Below are 24,289 nucleotides of genomic sequence, written 5' to 3'. Positions count from 1 at the left end.
TCATTACTTTGGATGTATACCTGAACTGCAGAGGCCACACAGTTTTGTTGTGTGTACTATACACTAGTCAATATTTAGTGAGGATACTGAATTACTACTATTATTATTATTATTATTATTTATTTCTTAGCAGACGCCCTTATCCAGGGCGATTTACAATCGTAAGCAAATACATTTCAAGTGTTACAATACAAGTAATACAATAAGAGCAAGAAATACAATAACTTTTGTTCAAGCAAAGTACAAGTGTGACAAACCACAATTCAATAATACAGCAGATAATAGTGATAGTTACATCAGGATATGATTAAATAGTGATAGTTACATCAGGATGTGATTAAATACAAAGTACTACAGGTTAAACATTTGGCAGATTACAGTATTCTGAAGTACAGGATTAAATGCAGTAAAATAGGGGGCAGATAAGAGCAAAATAAAGCACATTTACATGAAGGGTGATAGTGTCCCAGGATACAAACAGAGGAGTTCTACAGGTGCTGTTTGAAGAGATGAGTCTTAAGGAGGCGCCAGAATGTGGTCAGGGACTGGGCAGTCCCTGACCACATTCTACTAGGTTAAATACATAACCCACTGCAATCCTTTTTCTGGTGAGCCTCAAGGTTTGAAACCAGTGTCATTCATTCTCAAGCCTACATGATGTGAGTGCAGAAGCAGCCAGAGAAATTCTCCACCATGCTCAGGTATAAGAACACTCTGTATTGATTACTTGTGATTTCCATGTTGTCTGTAGTCTCTGAGGTTAACATGAAGGGACACGATAGTCCAGGTCCTGAGTTATTGACTCGCTGCGACGCATGCTGAAAGTAAATCACCCAACAACCTTGTGGCTGAATCTCAAATCTCTTGGTAAAACATGTTTAAAAATAGACACCCCTCTCTGCATCTCTAAAACAAAGTTGTTATTTTTTTTGTAAAAGACGAGGGTTTCCTAGTACTAATTTCAGTTGACAAAAACGTTTGTAGGTTTATTTCCCATCTGTACACCTATTCCTATACTAGCTCTCTTTATGCCCACAGTAAGGCCGTCAGATTAAAGTTAACCCTTTATCGATACTGTGAGCGCACAGTTCGCTTTACAGACCCTGATTAGCACTAATCTTGCACTACCTTACCTAGGTTACAATGGGCTTAGCTAATGCTTGCTATATTAAAGGGTTAACTTCTTGGGACAAGGTGGGTAATGTTTTCTTTAAAACCTGATTCACAGTGTACAAACAGATGCCCCTAAAGACAGACAACAAGAGGATGGAAAGTAAAGAAGCTGTCAATCAAGTCTCAGCAGGCAAAAGGGCACTCAGTTGTAAGAGTACAGAGCAGCTGGTAAAAGGTTACACTGTCTGTCCTGCTCTGTGGGCAGCGCACCAGACAGGACTCTGAAGCTGTGTGATAATATAAAATACAATATGATAGAATTGTAGACAAAGAGAAGAAGATACCTTTTACCAGACTGACTAAACAATAATTCATTCTTCTTCACCTGAAGGTCTTGAACGCTTGTGATTTAATTATTGTTTAATCCGTCCAATAAAAGGTATCTCTTTCTCTTTGGCTATCGTCTCCGGACTGATATAGCTACCATTTCATCTGGCAATAGAATTATACAAATAACCTTAATATTGATTTTTTTATTTGGTTTTTCCACTTGGTGTAAATTGTTATAAATTGTGTTGTGTGTAGTTTGGGGGAAAATGTGTTAATCACAGGAAGTAAACAAAATCTTTTGTCATCGTAGCAACCCCTTTCATCGGCTGTAATCCTAGTAAGGTGAAGATGTTGCCTACCCTAGCTGGTTATGTTTTGTACTGTTAAGAATTCAGCACTGAGGATTACACATACAATTCGTTTTGGTGGGTATAAGTCCAGGTCCTGCTTGAAACTTTACCCATCCTCTATTTATCTTATAGAAAGGGAGGAAGGCACTCATGTTATCCATAACATAAAACACAAAATTATACGATTTTTAATAATAATGAAAGAATGTTTTCCTGCGTGCGCACACACACACACACACACAGAAAGCACACTGTACTTGCAAAACATTTGAGAGGAAAGCAGCAGTGGCAGACAAGTAAGGCACTTACAATGATGATGGGCATTACTGAGAACGTTTGTCTTTTATATCATACAGTAACAGACCATAAAGGGTTTTTTAATTGATCTGAACATCGCCTGGAAATGGAAGTGTTTATTTACAGTGGGGTAAAGGTGTTGAATGTTGTAGCTCAATAATAATAATAATAATAATAATAATAATAAAATATATATATATATATATATATATATATATATATATATATATATATATATATATATATATATATGTATGTGTGTATGTGTATTTAATTTTAAAGCCTAATTTCAGGCCATACCGGGGTTAAACAGGGAGATTTCCACAGTCAAATCCTTTACAGGAAACCATTCTCGATGAGCACACGTTCCAGGGACTGTCATTGCCTCCATCTGAATTCAGAGACCAGTTTCACAAAACGATATTTCATTTGACTGGCTAAATTCAATACCAAAAAAACCCCCAAAAAACTAATTTTCAACAATTCAATCTCCTCATGTGTCAAACTCCAGTACACCCCAGTACGGAATTACATTGCCGGGATCCATCTATCTGCTATAATTCAAATAAACTAGATCCCACAGCACTTTAGGGAATAGAACGGTAGCATTCAACTGAATGTGCTCTTTTCTGTGGTAGGGACAGAAAGAAACACACAGACATCCATCAAACAGATATTAATATATTTACAATAAATTAAAAAATTTAATTTATTAGGTGAGCAAAAATAGAAGTATCTATAGTACTGCGTGGTAGAGCAGCAGTGTATTTCTGACAGTAGATTCGGCCTAGCTCTTAATCGAGTTTGCCTTCCTAAGTTGCCATAGTAACACACTGCAGCAGCGACAGGAGTTTTTTTTTAATGCTAATTATTAAGAGATAGTAACTGAGAGACAGGCTGTACTCTCCCTGGAAGCCACGATGCACAAGAAAGTGCACTTGAGCAAATGAGATTCATGTAGATGAGATTCAGTACAGTAGATCTTGACCTCTTGTGACATCTTATCATCCTGCCTCATCTAGCCTGCCTTAGGAAACGTCTTTGTGGTACAGCCATTGTTATTCCTTGTTCTCAGTCTTTAGACTGCCAGTGGACTTTAGCCATCACTATTGAGTTACACAGTGTTAGTAAGAGTGTCAAAAATATCTGTGCATTTTCTATAAGCTTGATTAGATATATATATTTTTAATGTCTTTAATATTGAGAATTGAAATACATCGTCAAAACATTTGTTGTTCAATTTATTAAGTTTCTTTTAAGTTTTTAAATTTCGCTGTATTGAGTGTTTTATGGATGACATATTTGATGAGCTCTTAAAACCCCCTTAGTTGCCCCCCCCCTCCAAATATATAGATTTGTTTCTATTAAAGCACCCTACTGTATGAGAGACCTGATACATGTAGCACACAAAGGTGTCATATTGTATTTCCTTGGCACTCATTAGATGGCAGCATAGACTCTCACTCTCTCATGGATTTTCCAATCTGTGTACTTCTGACAAGCACCATTATCACTAATCGGCATGCATGACATCCTGGCAACACTTGTTTTCTAATGTGTTTCTAATGGCCACAGTCCAATCAAATCCATATCCGCTTTTAAAAGCATTGTTTATGCTGGCAGTATGGCAGTTGTGTTCAGGCCATCAATGGGCTCTTATCATTCTGAGTGGGCGACACTGAGAGGTTGAAAGAATAAGAGGGATTCATCTACTGTTGAGCACCATCTACTGCTGTAAACCAAACATTGCAGTCCTCCGATTGAGAGTCATCATCCAGAACTATGTAATACTCAATGGTGGTATATGTAGTAATACTAAAGGTCTTTTTTAATGTCTTCAATGTTGGAGTATTGGTTCACATAATTAGATCCCAAGATTTAATGTCGTCTCAACCCCCACATGATAAAATTGTGAAAACCTCTTAATGGTCCCGTTATGAGGATGGAGCATTTATTGGTTATTGCTCTTCTTAGATAATAATCTCATATAGGTTTGAATGCTGTTGGTCAATTATCACTAGGTTCTGTTCGTCACAAAGGGAGGGAGATATGCAGGACTTACTTAGTAAAGTTAAAAAAGTGAGATAAATGCAGCATGCCGAGTGAAGTAAAACTCAGAACTTGTATAGTTAAGAGAAAGACGGGATCCAGTAGCTGGAAGTGCAAGTAGGAATAACAAAGTGAACAGAGAGGTGTGTAATATTGCTAATTAATTCACTGGGAAACATTTTGTGGTGCAGTACAATGGTGTTATTTTTGTATTTTCTGAATGGCCTCTGTTATTAGTTAGTTGTGCTATCTATTTTTGCTCCCTTTTCTTTGTGTCTTGCAGTGTTTTTGGTAGGGTATAGGACTGATACTGTTGCATGCGGTTTGAAGTCGTGACTCTTGATTAAACTGTGATGAGACTGAAATAGGTCTAGAGGGCTAACAATCAGAGGCTGGCTTAGTGCGCCATCTAATGCTGGAAACCAAATGCTTCAAATGTTACCAGAATTTCCCCTGCTCTTAGTGCATCTGCAGTGGGCTTGTGTTAGCAATGCTGTTCAGCTGCGCTAATTAATAGACAAACGAATGGATAGGGCCTGCCTGTGTTAAACACCACAGGGCAATCATTGCCCTCAATTCACAATAGGACACATTGGGCAGCAAATCTTTCCAGCATGTAACAGCCTCAAAAAGGCGAGGAACATTTAGATGTGTGTTATTAGTGAATCCATATTTACTTCTGACTGGAAAGGGACTTTCTCCAAGGGGCTCTTACCAGATCCAAACCAACATGATGGTTAAGAGGGGAGCTTTTCTCTGTTCCTTTATGGATTTTTCTAAAGTGCAAGCAAATGCATTACAAATGTAAGCTTTAGCTTCACAATGATAAGGGGAGCAGTGAAAATAGTACTGAAGCAACGATATAGGTGTTTTCATGGGTTTCCACTTATTTAAAAAAGCAATGACTGGGAATAAAAAATCTAATAAAAACTGGGTGTAATCATACAAGAAATATGGCAGTATCTTCTGAACAATTACAGTGGCTTGAAATCCTAAACACCTCAGAAACACCTCTGCTTTTTGCTGCTAGAGAAAAAGGAATTAAAGCTGCATGCTTTCTCTTGAAGTCTGCCTACTAGCTGTTAGTTTGTCTGCAGTAAGGTGAGCCATAGCGTCCGCCCCCACATCCCCACGCTCTCAGAGTGAGGAGAGACTGGGAGATGCGACGATGTAAAGCGTGACCTGGAGGAGGTCTTCCCTTTCCCTGCCTTCAATAGTGAATGTGAGACAGGGAATCTGCATTCTGCATTCTGCATTACAGCTCCTTGAGAGGGTGTGACCTGAACCAGTGAGCAGTTTAATTTAACCCATATCAGCATGTATTTATCATCAGTGTTTTGATAATGAAGATGTAGTAGATACAAAGTCCCTTAGACATGTACAGTTGTTGCTGACTTCATTGTGCAAAAAAGATTTTTGTCTTGACCCCCTGGCTCAAAATCTCCTTTTAAAATATGTTCTCAGGGGTCTGCCGGTAATTGTGTTCTCCTCTAAACATTTTGTCATGCTTTCAGTTTCCTCATAGGAAAGATTCTGTGAATATGATCTTACTGAATATTCAGCATTCTATTTGTATGTACTACAGTTCCGATCCAGGAGTCTGTGCAGGAGCTCTGTACCCATTTCTGCTTGCATTGTGGAGAGAGTGGGAGTAAGACAATGAGCCCTATTTTAAAAGTGCAAAAAACATTTCAGAGACGAAACAGAAATTAAACTGAAAAAAACCCAGCAAGAAACTTGATTGCTGGACGAAGAATTCTTCTACTATGTTTGAATCACAGTTCTTTTTCCAATGTGGTTCTAGTGCTTCCGATGTTGGGAACTACGGTATGATATGTCATAAAATATCGCTCTTTTGACATTAATATAAACATTTTAACTTGTCAATTTTATTGCCTCTTTTCAGTTATAAACTATATACAGTAGTTTTACAAAGATAAGTCAGTTATATATGCAACGATAAGGTACTGAAAAATACCTGTGCTATTACCATATCACTTCTGCACTATACTGCATCTGAAAAATGACATTACTTTCCAAAATATTGCACATTCTTGAGTAGGTGTGACCTGAACCAATGAGCCCAATTGATTGAACTATATCAGTGCATATTTATTATCTGTTAATGTATCTTTAGTACATTCTGAGTCTCTTAGACAGTGGGGACTGACTGGGTATTTATGATTTCATACCCAGTTTAAATTTTAAATAACATGTTAATATATATCTAAACACAGTGGCAGATCTAAATACTAAAGCTATTAAAACAATGTTAATCCTGCTAGTGTTTTTCCCTGAGGGTTGATATTTCGTCCCCCTTTTTCAACTTGCTAAATACAATGAAAATATGCTGTCAGTAAGAGAATGTCATCCACAATAGCACTGCTTGAGTATTTACACAAATAGACATTCACACATTACCAACTATGAGCAATTCATAATGTGCCAAATCTAAAAGAGCAAGAAACAAGAACACGACATTCAGATGTTATTCAGGCGTTAACCAGGTTCATGCACAGGACTGCAGAATTATTCTGGATGCTTTCTTTCTAGACAGGAAGATGATGTCACACATTTACAACTGTTCCTCAGACATATGGGAACCATCCCCATCCTTAAATATATAACCCCTGTTCAGAGCATTGATCTATGTGCTTATTAATGCTACAATAAGGATAGCTGCACCATAATTAAAATGTCAACCTTGTCTAAAAAGGAAAATATAGCTGGACAATAAAGTGTTAACATGAACAAATTAGCTAAATTGAACATATGGATGTTTTTTCAGCCTCTGGATGTTTAATAAGCACTTATAAAACAGTAACAGTAAAACTAAAATCTGAGAACTGTAACCAAAAAAAACTCCCAGAATAACCCTAGTGTCGTTCTTGTGATGCTTGTTCTAAGGTTTCTATGACTACAGTACCTCCAAACAGCTCAAGACAGGAAATGGAAAAATGCTGGTCCATTTTGCACTTTGTTGGCTGAATTCATTATGTATTTGTTGATACTTTTCAAAAATGCTATTCTTGATGTTTTTAACAATGGTTTACTGCTTCGTACATTTTCTTTTTGGATTTTCCATTATTTATTTTCCTTTTACAAGTAAACATTTAAAAAAAAATACACATTTCCATCTACAGTTGTACAGAAAATAATGTAAAACAGTAAATACTTTCCACAAAATAGAGTTAATAACAAGTACGTAAATAAATAAAAAAGCTGAAACACAGTATCATAAAGTAAATCTCCATGACCTACATCAATCATATATACTGTACATGTCAATTTGTGATATGACAGACAGGTATCTCATAATAACTTCACCACAACTGGATAAGCGGTTCTCTAGATAGAACCTATGCGAAATCGCTTATATCCTCACATTCTGATACTCTCAATAACCTTTGCTATTGCTTAAACATCCTCAGTGGGGACTAAAACAAAACATCTCCTATTTTATGCTACTGCTATAATACATGGTAATGGTAGTAATCAGTTTTGCTCTGGGCCTAGCGTTATATATTACTAACATAATCACTTTTATTTTCCTTCATGGTACTGCATGCTTAAGGAGGGATGCCACTTATAAATAATGCCCAGAAGGACAGTGAAAATGGAGGTTAGAGAACTTGGAAAATGCTTTTGATTATATTGATCGGCTACCGACAATTGTTTTTTTCTTGAGGGGTGGTGAGCATAATGATTGTGGAGGAGTATCCCCAGGCATGCCTAAGTAAATTCATAATTTCTAGAACCTACCCAGTGAGGTTAATTTAAAACTGTGAGAAAATTATATCAGGGAAAAACATCTTAATTAATAATCAAAAACAGAATCTTAGTATTAGGGATTATGCAGAAAATTCAGTAGACCTTTCTTTAGAAGGAAAACTGCATTTACCACACTTAACCACCAGATGGCTTAGTGCATCCTATTAAAATGCACTTGTAAGAAATGTCATACTGCAAGAACCAAACATGATTAAACGCCATCCTATTTAACCAAGATGCTCTTTAGAGGTACAGAATTGTTATATATAATAATAATAATAATAATAATAATAATAATAATAATAATAAATACACACACTATAAATAATGTAACCTATTACTGTGCAAGACACTTCATTTTACAACGCAATGGTGACCGTTTCTGCAATGGCGACTGCAAAGCATGTTCAATTGAATATTGTACCAGTCTTAGTAGTCACCATTCCAGAAACCGGTTTTGTGGAAGAATGAAGTGTCCTACACTGTCATTCTGAACTGGAAGCATAGTAAAATTTATATTTGGGAAACCACTACAATTGTGAGATCTGAATGTTTAAAGACCGGTCAACCCATAATTGACAGTATATTTGTGTATGTCTTTACATAGACACACACAATAAACAAATATAAATACAAAGAAAAACAACAGCATAAAGCACTCTCGTTATTTATTTAGAACACAAAGAACCTCATATTTCTTTTTTGATTTTGACAATGTAAAGCAAACATCACTCTTCCCTCAGAATAAGTTAGTAATACTGTACTACATTCAGTTAGAGCTGCTTTTGTTAAACAACCGATTCCTACATTTAAACTTCTAAAATTATTTTTTAAAAAAAATAATAATTACATACAAAATGGGAAAACATTTGTTCTGCCACACTTCACAAACATTTAAGTGATAAATGTTTGTTTTAATTTAAGACTCCTATTTCAGCATTAAATGGCTTCATTAGACACAGCATACACCTTCATTACAGCCAACTTACAATTAATTCTCACGAAATTCTGGAACGGCTCAAACTTCTATGCATTGGGACTCCTTGGTTATTTATTTACATATGATTGACATTCAATGTGTAAAAAGTAACGTTATCAAAAGCAAATATATAAGCCATAAAACTGTTACAATATTTTGCCACAAGGTGTTGCTGAATATACTAAAATGACAGGTAAACAGTTCAGCTTAAAGGGTGAAATACTTGAAATAATATCTATATTGTTCACATATCCTGCTGTTAGATGAAGGTAAAGTTGCCCAACTTAAAAGGCTTGTTGGATACTCTTCCCACTGATACAATCTCTCCCTACAGACAGAATGGAAATTGTACTGGATATACTGTACTTCAGAAATATCCCCAAGGAACAATTGTATGTTGTTTGAACAAGTATTTTTCTCCTGAAATATTAAAAACATCACCTTTCACACTTGTAAGGCTATTCAAAGGCTTTTCTATGTTATACACATACTGCAGTAGTTACAGTATAATATATTTATGAAAACATATACAGTATTAATGATGTGTCAGAATAGCTCCTGTAGGCACAAGCATTCATTCCATATGGGATCTTGGGTTTCATAAGCTGCCAATATGCTTTTAGAGCAAACTAGGTTTTCACATTTCAGGTGGGATCACAGGTGCAAGGTTTCTAGATTCAACCTTTAAAACTTTATAACCTTTGAATCAGTAGAACAATACATTGTCGGTTTATTATCCCACACTATGTGTTCTTATACCTCACGTATGCCTGTTTCTGCACTTGAGGACATTAAACGAAGGTGCAACAAGAAGTTTCTGCTGCACATCTCTATTGGCAAGGTTTGTACTGGCCTACTTACAGAAATTCCACTTTGCTAAGGCTTGCACAGACAGTCCAGTAAAATAAGATTGGGATTTTAATAAACACATCAAATATACACAAGCTCTGAAACAGTAATACATGATTATTAATAACATATAGCATGGAATAATAAGCAGTTCAATTAGTATGCTATAATTCGTTACAAATGGTATCGGACCACTTTTTTTTTACCTTTAAAAATGCTTACATGTGCCAAATTACATATGCCAAGACTGATTTTACAACATAATTTCAGAAAAATAGTTTGCTTATTCGACCTAAGCAGTGTGGTATGGATTCACCTCACGTTTCCTCTCCCACTGTCTCTTACCCAACTTGTTTTACTTCCCCAGTTGGGATTCAGCCTGTCTCGACTGGCGCATTAGCAAGTGCTGGTGGGTGTTTAGCGATGAATCAGATGAAGAGGCCAGGCTAGACAAGCCCGCCTTTGACAATATGTTTGTAGTCAATATCATACTATTATTCTCAGCAATGGTGATAAAACATCTCTATAGGCTAAAATGTTCCATGGATAACAATAGCCTACGATATTCTTCATAAAATGAAACCTGCCCAGATTAATGACCTACATGCTACATTTTTTTTAGAAAATAGGAACATCATTTCTGTAATTGAATTGTCATCTGGCCAAGAAACTTACATTCTTTATTTTTCTTTCAATACATTTTTGGTTAGTTTTTTCCTTGGTTATATAGCGGGACACTAGCAGATTGGATCTAGATTATTCATTATTCAGGAAGAACAATTAGTAATTCTGTAATTGTGTGTTAGTGCAATATTCTTCATAAATAAACTGGCACAATTTTGTATTTAAACCTAGTAGTACAACTACTTAAACATGCCGTTCCAACATTCAACATGCTAATTAGGATCTCTGCTCCACCACAAACTAACAGTTTTGAACAGGTGCCTAGTGGGCTCTTTTACTGAAGGCCAATTTGGCTCATGTCTTTTCTCTCTTGGTATTCATCTTCTCCAGCAATGATTTGGTGCTTTGCCTGAATTTAGGCTGTATGAAATAAAACAGGATTGGATCAAGAACACTGTTCATGCTCGCAAAGGGTCTGGTGCACTTGTAAATGATGGCAAACCTTTCACGCACTTCACAGGCCACTCCTCCTATAGCCCGGATGATCAGATACATAGTCTTGGTCAAGTGGAAGGGGAAAAAGCTGATAGCAAAGACCACCACCACGATTATGATAATCCGGATTGCTTTGTCTTTTTTCTCCCGAACCACTGTACCGGTCATTTCGTTCTTTTGGCATAGGATCCTGGTCATGCAGCAGTAGCAAACTATGATTCCTAAAAAGGGGATCACAAATCCAATGACTGTCAATGCCATTCCATAAGGGAAATACTGAGCGGAGCGAGAGGGTTCACTCAGATCGTAGCACACCGTTCGGTTTCGCTGGGTCCCCGTGGTGGCAAACTCAAAAGTGGGTGCGCAAACGGCTAAAACAATAAACCAGATTACGGCACAGATTATCCAGGCAAACTTCTTGCCACCAGTCTTGTGCCATGTTGTGAAAGGGTGGCAGATACCCATATACCTCTGGAAGCTGATGCAGGTAAGAAACATGATGCTGCCATGCAAATTGCTGTAGAACTGGAAGCGGACAAACTTGCAGGTGAACTCCCCGAAAGGCCAGTAATCTTGCTGGGCGTAGTTGTAGATGAGTAGTGGAAGGGAACAGACGTAAAGCAGGTCCGCTAATGCAAGGTTCAGCATGTAGATGGTTGTCCTGGTCAGGTATTTTCGGGACTGCCATATCTGAACAATGACAGTAAAGTTTAAGGGGAGTCCAATTATAAAGACTACGCTGTAGACGACTGGAAGGAGAATTTGCTTGAAGTTCTCATTGTAGGTGCAGGAACCTATCGGTGCTATGGTAAGGTTATCCATTCAAATTCACTGACTGGCACCTTTTGTGGTACTTCATACAAGCTTCTTAAATCATAACATCCTATGATAAAAAAAAAAAAAGTTAATTAACATGCACAAACAAAAGATACATAATTAGCATCATTTTATCATTATGTACATAATTAGCATCATTTTATCACTATGTAGCATGTGTTGAAGTGTGTCTCTCAAAAACTATTACAGGATTACATTTTAAAAGCTAAAACCTCATGCTACTAAAAAAAAAAAGCCATATGGCTTTAGATATTGTTATAGCGAGCAAATGGTATGCTGGCAAGTGGCTAGCTGTGATGGGCCAAATTGCCTCTTCACGTTCCCAACATTTATGTTCTTAAGCCAAAGAAAGTGTCAATCATGTTTTATTCCTTTCAACAAATGGCAGGCTGATGAGGATACGGAAGTGGTAAGAATGTTATTGCTTCCCACAGAACTCCAGCAGAACCAGGAAATGACTAGGGCTGCCATTCAGAAGCACCCTTCGTGGAATGTCTGAATGTCCCCAGTCCAATCAAACAGCTTTTATAAAATACATTTTTACTTTATTGTGTCTATATAATCATAAAACCATAAGAGGAAACATTATTCAGCCATATATTAGCATGTATATCTACTTACTTTGGATAGCCGACTGATTTACATAGCTTACAACAGTGTTTGATAACTTGCTGTAAACCAATACAATACATTTTGCCATCCAAATACTTATCAGAGAATTTGTCATAACGTCCAACCATGGTCCATGGTGCCAAGATGGTTATTTGGAGCAGGCACCTAATAATCTGAGAATCAAACCCACCTCCTGAACTGCAGCCTAGTGTTTTAACCACTGAGCTGCTCATTCCCTAACCTGAAGTAGAAGTTGGCCAAATGTGTAATCCAGACGGTTTATGGAGTATTTTACGGCAAGAGAAAGCTAACCAGGAACAGTTTAGAGGGCTCATGAAATTAAGCCATTTATAAATTCAGTGTCACGGATTCATGCCAGGAGGCTCATGACAGGCTATGTCCGGTGACAAATTCTTATGGAGCAGCTGCAGATATGAATGTCTTGTCCTGCCAAAGAAAGGCAGCTAATGCACTTTTTAATCTTCCAATCCTTTTTAAATTCGCTTTGGTTCCAAGTTTTCATTATGTTTTTGGTGTTAATAACAATAAGAATCTCCGGGGTCTATTTTATCAACATATCAATTTGCTCCATGAAATGCAGTACTTGAACTTGAAGCAATGTGAACTAACAGGATATACAGTAATGTTACAGAAACCAAACGTATGCTTCCGATCCATTAGCTTGATATTTACAGAATTGCTGTGGTCCCAGTCCTTTCCCCAAAGTAACATAATGACAATGTGATTTGGACATTTTCATAATGCAAGGCAAAATATAAAGTACTGGTGTCACAATAAATCTTCATATTCCACACTACTCTATCGGTTTGAATTGTGTCAATCAATCAATCAATATTTATTTTATATAGCACCTTTCATAGTGGACCACCATGACAAAGCACTTTACAACACAGTGAGGAACAATGCATAACACATTAAATACAGTGAAATACAGGGCATAGTGCATTAAATACAACATTAAAAAACATTAAATATAGGCATAATAATTTAAATAAAAGGCTAAGATGTGAATTCTAAACATTGTGGATGCGTATGTCAAGCAGAATCATACAGAGAAGATGGAGTAAAAAACCTGAAATGGCAATTTAGACAACAGCTAATAAGATACCAGGCTTAGAGTGCATTAAAAGCAAGAGAGGAACAAGTGGGTCTTGAAAGTTGATTTGAAGCGAGCGATTTGGAAAAAATCGGACTTGAGGGTGTGTGGTCTTTTAAGGGTGGAGGGAAGTGGCCATCGAATGGCCGGTGTCTTGTTAAGACAAGGGGGAGGATGTGTAACAGACCAGGGGGAGGAAGGGGAAAATATGTAGTCAAGGAGGGAGCCAAAAGACTACATCCCCCAGAATGCCACTGGAGGGAGCCAGGATGGGGTACACCTGGCTCTAATAATAAAATGAATGCCACCTGCGTGCAATTAGCAGGCAGGTATTTAAACCAGGACAAATGTTTGTTCTAGGCAGTCTCCTGTCTGGGTGAAGCGAGGCTGTCACAGTGAAGAAACCTGTGTGGTTTTAGGAAGAGGTACTGTGTAAACCGTTTTGTGTTTGTAGGTGTTACAAGGGTTTTGTTCTAATCGGTAAACGGCTTAGCTGTCCGATGATAGTCAGGGTCTGGAATTTACAAAAGTTTAGTAAGTACTCCATGTGTGAGTTAGGTTTTTGTTTTTGTTTTCATTTATTTTGATTTCTGTAATTAATAAAAACAGCACAGAAGTGTTATTACACCCTCTTTCTGTGTCTGGGTCAGTATTTTAAAGGGCGAAACGAACCCGAGCTGCAAGGCTCGTTTACAATTATATAATATATATATATATATATATATATATATATATATATTATATATATATATATATATATATATATATATATATATATATATATATATATATATATATAGAGAGAGAGACACACACACACACACACACACACACACACACAATGGTTTGCATAAGTATTCAACCCATTTGCTATTGCAGCCCTAAATCACCTCAGGTGCAGATGATTTGTTTGAAAGGTCACAAAATTAGTGAAATGGTTTCAGCCTGTGTGTACTCAAAGTGGTTTAACTTAGATAATTTCCTCAGTTATATAAAGACTTTCAAGCTGCAACTCACATAGTGATCCAACAAAGCAACCATGAAGACCAAGGAGTTTTCGAAACAAGTCAGGGATAAAGTGGTAGAGAGGCACAAAGCAGGAGAAGGGTACAAGAACATTTCAAAGGCGCTGATTATCCCTCTCAGCACAGTGAAGTCCATCATTAAGAAGTGGAAGATGCATCATACCACCCAGACACTACCCAGATCAGGTCGCCCTCCCAAACTGAGCAGCCAGGCAAGCAGGAAACTGGTTCAGGATGTCACTCTGAAGCCAGCAATGACCTTGAGAGAGCTGCAAAGTTATGTGTCTGAGGTGGGAGTCAGTGCTCACACATCAACAATAAGCCGGTCCCTACACAAAGCTGGCCTGTATGGATGGGTGGCAAGACATAAGCCATTACTCAAAAAGCCTCATCTTAAAAGCATGTAGATGACACTGCAGACATGTGGAAAAAGGTTTTGTGGTCAGAAGAGACAAAAATTGAACTTTTTTAAAATTCCAAGCGTTACGTCTGGTGCAAGCCCAACACTGCACATCACCCAGTCAACACCATCCCAACTGTCAAACATGGTGGTGGCAGCATCATGTTATGGGGATGCTTCTCTTCAGCAGGGACTGGGAAGCTTGTCAGGATAGAGGGGAGAATGGATCGTGCAAAGTACAGGTGAATCCTTGAGGAAAACCTGTTTGAGTCAGCCAAGACTCAGAAACTGGGGAGGAAATTCACATTTCAGCAGGACAATGACCCGAAGCACAAAGCCAAAGCCACACTGGAGTGGTTGAACAAGAAGAGAATTAATGTTCTTTAGTGGCCCAGTCAAAGTCCTGACTTGAATCCAATCAAATTTATGGCGAGACTCGAAGATTGCAGTCCAGACGATCCCCAACAAACGTATCAGAACTGGAGCAACTTTCCCGTGAAGAATGGGCAAAAATTTCACCATCCTACTATGCAAAGCTAGTAGAGACCTATCCAAAAAGACTCATAGCAGTAATTGATGCAAAAGGTGCTTCTACCAAGTACTGACTTAAGGGGGTGAATACTTATGCAACCAGTAAATTTCATTTTGTACATTTTCTTTGCAAGTTTTGCTGACATTTAACCTCTTCCTCATATAACAGTGCTCAGTTTAACCACTACAAGTTTGTATAAGTTTGTTTGAAAAACTGTGCACACATTATTTGTAATTCAACAAAATGTGACATTATTGGTAGGAGATGAATACTTCTGCAAACCACTGTACACATACATTTGAAAATTGCAACAAAGAACTGGTGCATGTATTTGTTCTTTAATATCAAACATATCATTAGCCAGGCATTCCATGACAATATTTTTCTAGTAGTATTCTTAAAGTTGTAAGTCCAACTTTGCTGTAATTGAAATTGGATAGTAGTTTGAGGTCTCATAGGTAAGATTAATGTAATCATCTCGAAGAGCGAAATACTCTGTATTAATTCAACACTCATCTTGACAGAAATTGGATTCAAATTAAGGAAGCGTTTGTCTTCTAAACCAACTCCTGCATGCCTGCACACTCAAATACGGTATCCTGTTCCAGCAGTTGCAGTTTCTTCAGCCTGTGCAGCAATGTAAAAGTAATGAAATTCCAATTGAAATCGTCATTGCAATACCTCAGCTTACACAGTCACGGTAGGATTTTCTCTCCTATTATTATTAACAATACATTCACTGCAATGCCTCAATATGCTAAAAGCCTAATAGTCCTGCTTGATATAATACATGTAGGCTAGGTCATACAGTTTAGTGCAGGTTATCTTTCTTACTAAAGTTGTTTTTGCCTAATTCAGTGTACTTTCAATGATGGTAAACACGCAGGGTTAAATTCTCAAAGATTAAAAAATAAATGCTTCCAAAAATGTCAATAAATCTTAAAAAAAACCAAAAACTTTCTAAACTGAAGAATCTTTCATGAACTACAAACTTTTATTAAAAATGGACAAAACCACAAAAAAAGTCCATAACAAAATATTCCTTAAAGTATAATACAGTTGTGTCCTACAGGTTATACCGTATGTATAATACAAAAATAGATTTATAATAAATGCTCTAAAGATACATAATTAAATTGCAATATATTGGGAAAATATGGTGACATGTTTCAGTATACTGGAAAATATATGCAGTACAAAATAAGCTTTCCTACATTATACAACTATACTTGGATATATTTGCAGTTTGTATATTTTTCCAAATATATTTTCAGTTGTGTAAATCATATTAGAAATATGTATACAAGTATATTTCACAATATAATTTATTCAGCTTTAAAATAATATATATATACATACTATTACTAAAATAATATGAACTAGGATGCAACAAGTTAGGATTATAACAGGTTATATCTTCAATAACATAATAGCGCAAGGACAGAGCATTAGCCTAGGGTCTAGTATCGTGGTGCTTAGATCAGGCAAGTTCAGTGCATAGTAGGAGGGGTAGATCATGAAATCTGCTGTACAAGTGCAGTCTAAACAGGCTGTGGCTAATTGTTAGTTTCACTTCACTATACGTTTGTTTTTACAGAACTTTACAGAACCAACCACCACATCTGGTGCAATTATGTCTGTCGCTTTGAATACTGCACAAGGAAAGCTTTGTTCCACCGAAAATAAAAAAAGGGATCTGCGGTCCTGCTTCTAAATATTTACACAGGATTCACAATGACATTACTTTTCCATTGCTTTTCTTCTACTGTTAAACCTAGGGGTTAAATTTGAACCCCCTTTGATTTTGGTAATAATTGTGCAGGGTTGTTAATTGAGTTTTACCTGCTTTCACATTCACTTCTGAAAACAGTAAGGCTGTATACTAGGAAAACTGTTACTACAGCATGCACGTGTCACATCACATGTCTGAGTGGTTAACTGTCAAATTTGGTATGGTGGTTTTTAAATAACTAGTGCAACAAGAGATAAATGATAAGTGCACAATTTTAAATGCCATTCCCCACAAAAAGGTGAATAAAACATACCTTGGCAGGCATTACACTTACAATTGTGTCTTTATATTAATTGTGAAAATGTGGTTTAAGATCACTCTACAGTCTACTACCATTACTATATACAAATTATATTAAAATTAAGCTTCAGGCAATACAATGCAGAATTCTGTTCACAGTGTGGGCTGAGTTGAGGAATTTAAAACTAACCTCTCTATTTGTAAATTATTACTATATTCAGCCAATCGAAAGAAAAGAAAAAAAAATAAACATAATTGCTTAAATAAAAGGTTAAAATCCTTTAACTTTTTTGCCCAAGGCTGGAATGAAAAATCAAATTTCGTGTTAACTACATTTTTTGTCACGCGAGAGTTCACAATATGCCTTTCGTAGAAAAAATAAATCTGTAGATGGCTGTCTACAGCTCTTTTTTGTATCATTGTACTTGGAGTTTAGCAAACCTGACTAACATTGTTTCTATGGGAAACCTGAATGAGCTCAGGTTTGAAGATCTCCACATAAATAACACAGATGGTCTTTTGAAGATCAGGACAAACTGACCAAAATACCTAATGTTTTTCATATAGAACCAATGTCAAAGCCAGATAGCCGAGCCAGTAAATGAATGCTGGCATTTGATCGACTTAAAAAAAATAAAAAATATGCACATACAAATGTTTTAACTCTGACTTAAAACAGCTGTATACCAATAATTAAAATCTATTTGTCAGTTATTTTTTGTAATAATTAAAAGCACATACTGTATAGCTACAAATGCCTTTTGTATTGGGGTTCTGATGCTCTAATGCTGAGATTGTTTAAATATATTTTATATTGTACTGCAAGCACATGTCTGTTTTGTCAATGATGGAGTATCCACTAATTGAAGTATCATAATGCACATTGGTATAACTGTTCAGTATTCAGTTAGAATACTCGCTAGGATGTGACTTTGTTACTTTCACTTCACTATACGTTCGTTTTTATGGAACTTTGCAGAACCAACCACCACATGTTGTGCAATTATGTCTATCACTTATGTCAAAACTGCATAAGGAAAGCTCAGTTCCGTCTAAAAGAAAAAGGGACCTACATTGCTACTTCAGTACAGCAGGTTTCATGATGACATTACTTTTCATCTACTGTTGAACCCCCTTTGATTTTGATAAAATTTGGGAAGGGTTGTTAATTGACTTGGTGAGCATACATGCCTAACTGAAATGTATGTTATTTAGTTTATATAAGGGTTGCTCGACACTAACCCAAATTAAATGCTTCATACACAAGGAGACGGCATCAGTATCTGCCAAGGTCTGAAAGACATGAACCTAGTAGAGCGACAGGAGCTGTTGCCGAGATACACAGCATAACTTTCACATTCGAAAGGTTCTGAACAATGTAATGTTTCCAAAACACAAAATGGTTATATCATCACTAATCCAATGGAGAGAAAAAAAAAATGTTTTTATCATGCAGACTCAAGTAAAACCAAACAAATGTCCTAGTCCAGTCTTTGTTTTTATCATGCAGACTCAAGTAAAACCAAACAAATGTCCTAGTCCAGTCTTTGTTTTTATCATGCAGACTCAAGTAAAACCAAACAAATGTCCTAGTCCAGTAGATGTAAGTATTTTTTTGCTCATGATTGAGTTGGTGTTTAAAGTTAAAAACACACTTCTAGAGAGTAGCAGAGGCATGGCTTTAGTGGAATAAACTAGTGCCTGCACAAACAGAGGGTCCTCATAATTGTGGATTGTAATCATTTGCAAAACTTGTATAGGACAAAACACTTATACCAGAATGCTGGTCTATAGGAGTCTATGATCAAAGCACTGTGTTGACCATGTAAGACAGGCATGTTTAATGCATAAGGGTGCACATTTTACTCAAATTATTTGCATGCATTTTTATAAAGACTACATTTGTAATCATCTTATAATTGTAGTCATATGGTGCCAAACCAAACTGTACTGACATTTTTAAAAGATGTTTATCATTTGTGTATCACATGCTTTGCAGTAACCATTGTATACTGAAATATATTCCTTACTGTAATAGCAAACTGTTTTGCTTTAAAAGAACAATCAACCCTAGAATTGGTACAGTATTGCTGGCTCATGATTTAAGAATTTATGAAATGTCACATGTGCACTTACAGTAAATAACACACACATCTTTTTATTATATGTGGGCATTTTCTTTCCATTAAGTTTCCTAACTCATATTATTCTAGACATGGAATTGCAGTAAAGTGACGCTTGTAACACATGAAACTATAAAAATAAATAATAATAATAATAATAATAATAATAATAATAATTCAGAGCACCAAGAAACTATGGATCTAATTGAAACTGCTTACCACCAGTATCTGCTAAAAATCTGGTGGAGTTTACTGGAGACTGTGTAGAAAATTGAAATCTGGTCATTGTGATAGGGTGCCCACCCCTTGTGTGTATTTTATTTATGTATGATTATTATTATTGTTGTTGTTATTACTAAATTGTATTTCTGTGTGGCTGGACGAAAGCCGTCCGACATTATTATTTATTATTTGAGACCAGCGAAAAGCTGGTCTTATAAAGTGTAGCTGGCGTGGATGGGGTTAAATCCCCATCCTGATAAAACCCATGAGAAAACGTTCACATTTTTCAGAAATCTGTGACTTAAATGTTATTATAAAAACAGTGATGGTAATAATTCAGTGGGGAATTCTCCTAGTACTAATATTAATTCTTCAAACTCAAAATTCAGTAAGTTTCTAGTAAATTCTGTCCTGTGGTTTATAACTCTTCAATAGATACGTTCTGTCGCTGGGTAGAGAGATGTTGGTAATGTAATTAAAGAAGGCAGCCCATTTTCCAAATCAAATCCAAGTAATGTGGAACATCAGGCTCTTAAAAAGCTCTGTATGGATAGGGGCATAGTTATCAACCCATCGGATAAGGAGGGTGGCTTGGTAATTATGCTTAAAATAAAGTACAATCAAGAAGTAAAACACATTTTATCTGATACAACCTTTTATAAACTTTTGGCTGGTGACCCTACTTCCAAATTCAAAAGGGAAACTGATATTGTTTTGAAGGATGCCTACAAAGGGTGTTTTATCTCTGATAGTAAAATGAAATCTGACAAACGATAATCCGGTGAAACCTTTTTTTTTTATATTCTACTGAAGGTTCATAAATCCTTGGGAGAATCCCCCTGGACGTCCAACAGTAGCTGGTATTGGTTCCCTCATTGAACACGTCTCAATCTTTGTAGATATATTTTTAAGACCTTCAGTCACTGAACTTCCTAGCTACATTAAAAATACAGGAGATTTTCTAGATAGCCTTAATGATTTGGGTCCTCTTAATTCTAATGTATTCCTTGCTACTTTTGGCGTCTCCAGTTTGTATACCAATGTACCTCATTCAGATGGTCTACGGGCAATTAAATATTTTTTAGATCAGTGTCAGATTTTCCAACTGAATTACTTCTTAATTTTGCAGAATTAGTATTAACTAAAATTTATTTTCTCTTTGAGGATCAATGCTATTGGCAAAGTCAAGGTACTGCTATGGGTGCAACAATGGCCAGACTATGCAAATCTTTACCTGGGCTATCTAGAGGACCACCATATTTGGAATAATGCTTTTACACAGAATTTGTTATTTTGGAAGCGTTATATTGATGACATTTTTGTTATATGGACTGGTACAGAAAATTATTTTTATTATGTACGTCAGTGGGAGCACGAGCGTCCACAGCCCAACAGGGGTAATGCTGCATCCAAAAAGGGGAAGCCCAGAGATAAGAGGGATACTACCTGCCACTCCTGCCAATCCCGTCTACACTGCTAGAGAGAGACTACCAACCGCTCCCACCTCCACCAAGCCTGCACCGCCTGGGGAGGCCTGTGCGCGTTCTCCGAAACGTGTTCCTGCCAATCCATCATTTTTCACACTGCAGATCCACAGCGAAGCCACCAGACCTATAGTGCCGGAGGACAACACAGAGCTGAATGGCTCCACTGCAGACCCACAGGTGCCCTATCAGCCACAGGGGTCGCTGCTGCACGGAGAACCATGGTGAGCTGACCTAATCCCTCCCTACCCGGGCGGTGCTGGACCAATTATGCACCGTTCCCTAGAAACCCCTGGTCACGGTCAGCAACGACATAGCTTGGATTCGAACCTGCGATCTCCAGGCTATAAGGCGCATCCTGCACTCCACACGGAGTGCCTTTACTGGATGCGCCACTCGAGAGCCCCTTAAGATTTGTTTTTAATATATTTCTTTGTTTTACATAATCACTTTTGAGCATATTCATATTCTTATTCCCAGACCCTTTGGGATTGCCCTTTTAGTGTGTATTGGATGTGCAGAGGACATGTATAAATACTGGTGCATGTCATTAGGTTTACAGAAGAGGTCAGTCTCAATTGAATCTTCAAGTTTTACCATGGCATCTAAAAATGATATTTCTTTTCTTGTCCATTGAAGGTCCACCTTATTACTACTGTGTATTTCATTTGCCATTTTATGAAACTGGAAAAGAGATTCTTCTCCACGTGTCCAAACCCCAAAAATTTCATCTACAAACCAAATGTATTCTAAAGGTTCTCTTTCTGATTTTCTAAGCAATTGTTCTTCTCATTTCCTCATAAAAACATATTGGCTAGTGCCGTCTTCAGTGAACTAAGTATTGTAATTGATAAATATACCCAAACACAATTCATTAACACATTTATAAATTGGAAGCCAGTGTGGCAAAGTGAACGCTAAGCAAACCAGCTACTGGATTATTGTTATTATTTACAAAATGTCACAATATATTGTTAAACCATTAATATTCTGCACATAGGGACTTACCAGCGAATACAGACCTGTTTGGCCACCTTTGGCTCATTACTGCATAGTTATACAAACAGAAATACCTTCCTACATAAAGACCTACAGGATCATGCTGGGTATATGACCAACATCATTTACGTGTTGATCACTGAAATTGAGTTACAGCAAGACAACTCTTGACTATTTCTTATTCCAATGTAATCCTTTTATTACAACCTCACAAAGAAACTTGATGACAAAGAATGGTTGTAAAAGGGTGATGACTTGTATAGTTTTTAATTTCTTATACCGCCCTATACAACTTAGTAATGCGTGTTTATGAAACTCCCATAAAATGGCACTTTCTTTCAAGATTACACAAATCATCACACGTACATACTTTCGATAGGTTTTAGAACGTTTTACTACGTTTAGTATTTTTATATGTAACTTTGTGTACGCTGCTAAGAATCACGTTTGGATCCATCTACAATGGTAAACGTTCTCATCATAGAAAAACAATAGTAACAGCATTTTGTATAGCTTTAATTCAAATATACAGACATGTCCCTGTACTTACCTATTTAACTAAGGCATAACTACAGTTATTAAAAAAAAAAAAAAGCTTAATGAAAAAGTAATTCATACATGCATATTTTCAGTAGATAAACACGGTTCAGTCTTATTACTGTTCATTTTATTTGTAAAGATTAAAGTTTAAGTTTAGTTTACACACATAAAAAAACAAACAAACATATGTACAGTGCTTACCTCAAACGGTGTCCTAAAAAAACCGTAAGTATTTACTACGGTTCCCTTTCCAATGAACTCGTTTTTGTTTTGGTGTTGAAACTTTCAAACAAAACGTAGAGCACGCTGTAGGCGACGCTTGTGTATTATTAAAAAAATATATATACGACTAGATAAAAAAAAAAAGCAACTTTGCGTGATTTGACTATAATGATACGCTTACTGTCTTGTTTATATCCAACGATTACGGTGGTTTTCGTTTTAGAATTACACAGACAGCCTACTTTACCGTTCTGATATTTGAAACCGCACGCTCGTGCTTCATATAACGTAACATAAAGCTCTACTCCTACTGTGAGGCGTATGGAGGACCTGTCCCTCTGCTCCAATCTTTCAACAAGGAGAACAGTGACGTAACAGCTACCGCAGAATTAGAATTGCGCATGCATTTGTAAGGCTAGTAGAGACCCATTCTGAATTTTTTTTGATGAGTGCTGGGGGTGATGTAACGATGCTCTGCAATAGCTGTTTAACCTTCCTAAAAAGCACTGGCAGACAAACGAATAAAGTAAAAACTAAATAAATTATTAAATAAAAAAACGTACATTTAACAATTTATAATATAAACCTCTTGGTTTGTGTAAGGAATACCTGCAATCTGACAGACTGTATCACCACAACCTGGCCATAATAAATAGCCTTTCTAAAACTGTTAAAGCATCGATGTTAAAAAAGAAATCTTCAAAAACATAAATCACGAATTTATTAAAAGTCTACGTGTATCTTGGTAGCTCTCTAATTAATGCAGTTTGTTTTTACTTATCGTATTTTTCTCTTAATATTCCTGATTGGTTTAAACACGTTTAATATAATAGAGCTCTCCCACTGACTCAAACATTTGCCTGTCTGACATTGATTGCCTGAGTCCCACCGCAAAATTGTCTTTGACTCACAAAAAAATGTACGTGAAATATTTCAAAAGTATTGAAACAGGAATACAAGTAACTTGAAAATTAGAAATGTATTGGGCTGTTCAAGTTTAAACTGTACCAGCTAATGGGATGTGACTGAAATTACTTTTACTAATACAATGATTACAGTCTGTTGTGCAAGGAAATAAATTCATTTAATCAGAAGGATGGTGATGGAATCTCCTTTACTGTAAGTTATTTTTCTTTGTACTCTGTGCTTTACTGGTACTTTTAGCAAAATAACGGGGTAAGAAAAAAAACGACAAGAGGTTTCAAAAACTAGAAGTGACCACTGGGAGAATTAAAGAGCCCTTGAAGTAAATTGTAGAGTTATTCTGAAATTAAGAGTTTCTTTTTT

At 36.5% G+C, this 24,289-nt stretch overlaps 1 protein-coding gene across 1 annotated transcript; it reads right to left on the bottom strand.

Moving 5' to 3' along the window:
* Positions 1 to 8,561: 8,561 nt before the first annotated feature.
* On the bottom strand, positions 8,562 to 23,357 carry LOC131737723 (P2Y purinoceptor 3-like). Its single transcript, XM_059028546.1, has 2 exons — positions 22,982 to 23,357; positions 8,562 to 11,740 (listed from the first exon to the last, which is right to left on the bottom strand). The coding sequence occupies exon 2, from the start codon at positions 11,677 to 11,679 to the stop codon at positions 10,717 to 10,719; it is 963 nt and encodes a 320-aa protein (XP_058884529.1). The 5' UTR covers positions 11,680 to 11,740; positions 22,982 to 23,357; the 3' UTR covers positions 8,562 to 10,716.
* Positions 23,358 to 24,289: the final 932 nt, after the last annotated feature.

The sequence above is a fragment of the Acipenser ruthenus genome, chromosome 8 (assembly GCF_902713425.1).
Source record: "Acipenser ruthenus chromosome 8, fAciRut3.2 maternal haplotype, whole genome shotgun sequence".
Lineage (NCBI taxonomy): Eukaryota > Metazoa > Chordata > Actinopteri > Acipenseriformes > Acipenseridae > Acipenser > Acipenser ruthenus.
This window is presented reverse-complemented; position numbering and strand designations above follow the sequence as displayed.

Excerpts from the sequence above, each read along its gene's own strand:
- LOC131737723 (XM_059028546.1), bottom strand. The coding sequence starts at position 11,679 with ATGGATAACCTTACCATAGCACCGATAGGTTCCTGCACCTACAATGAG.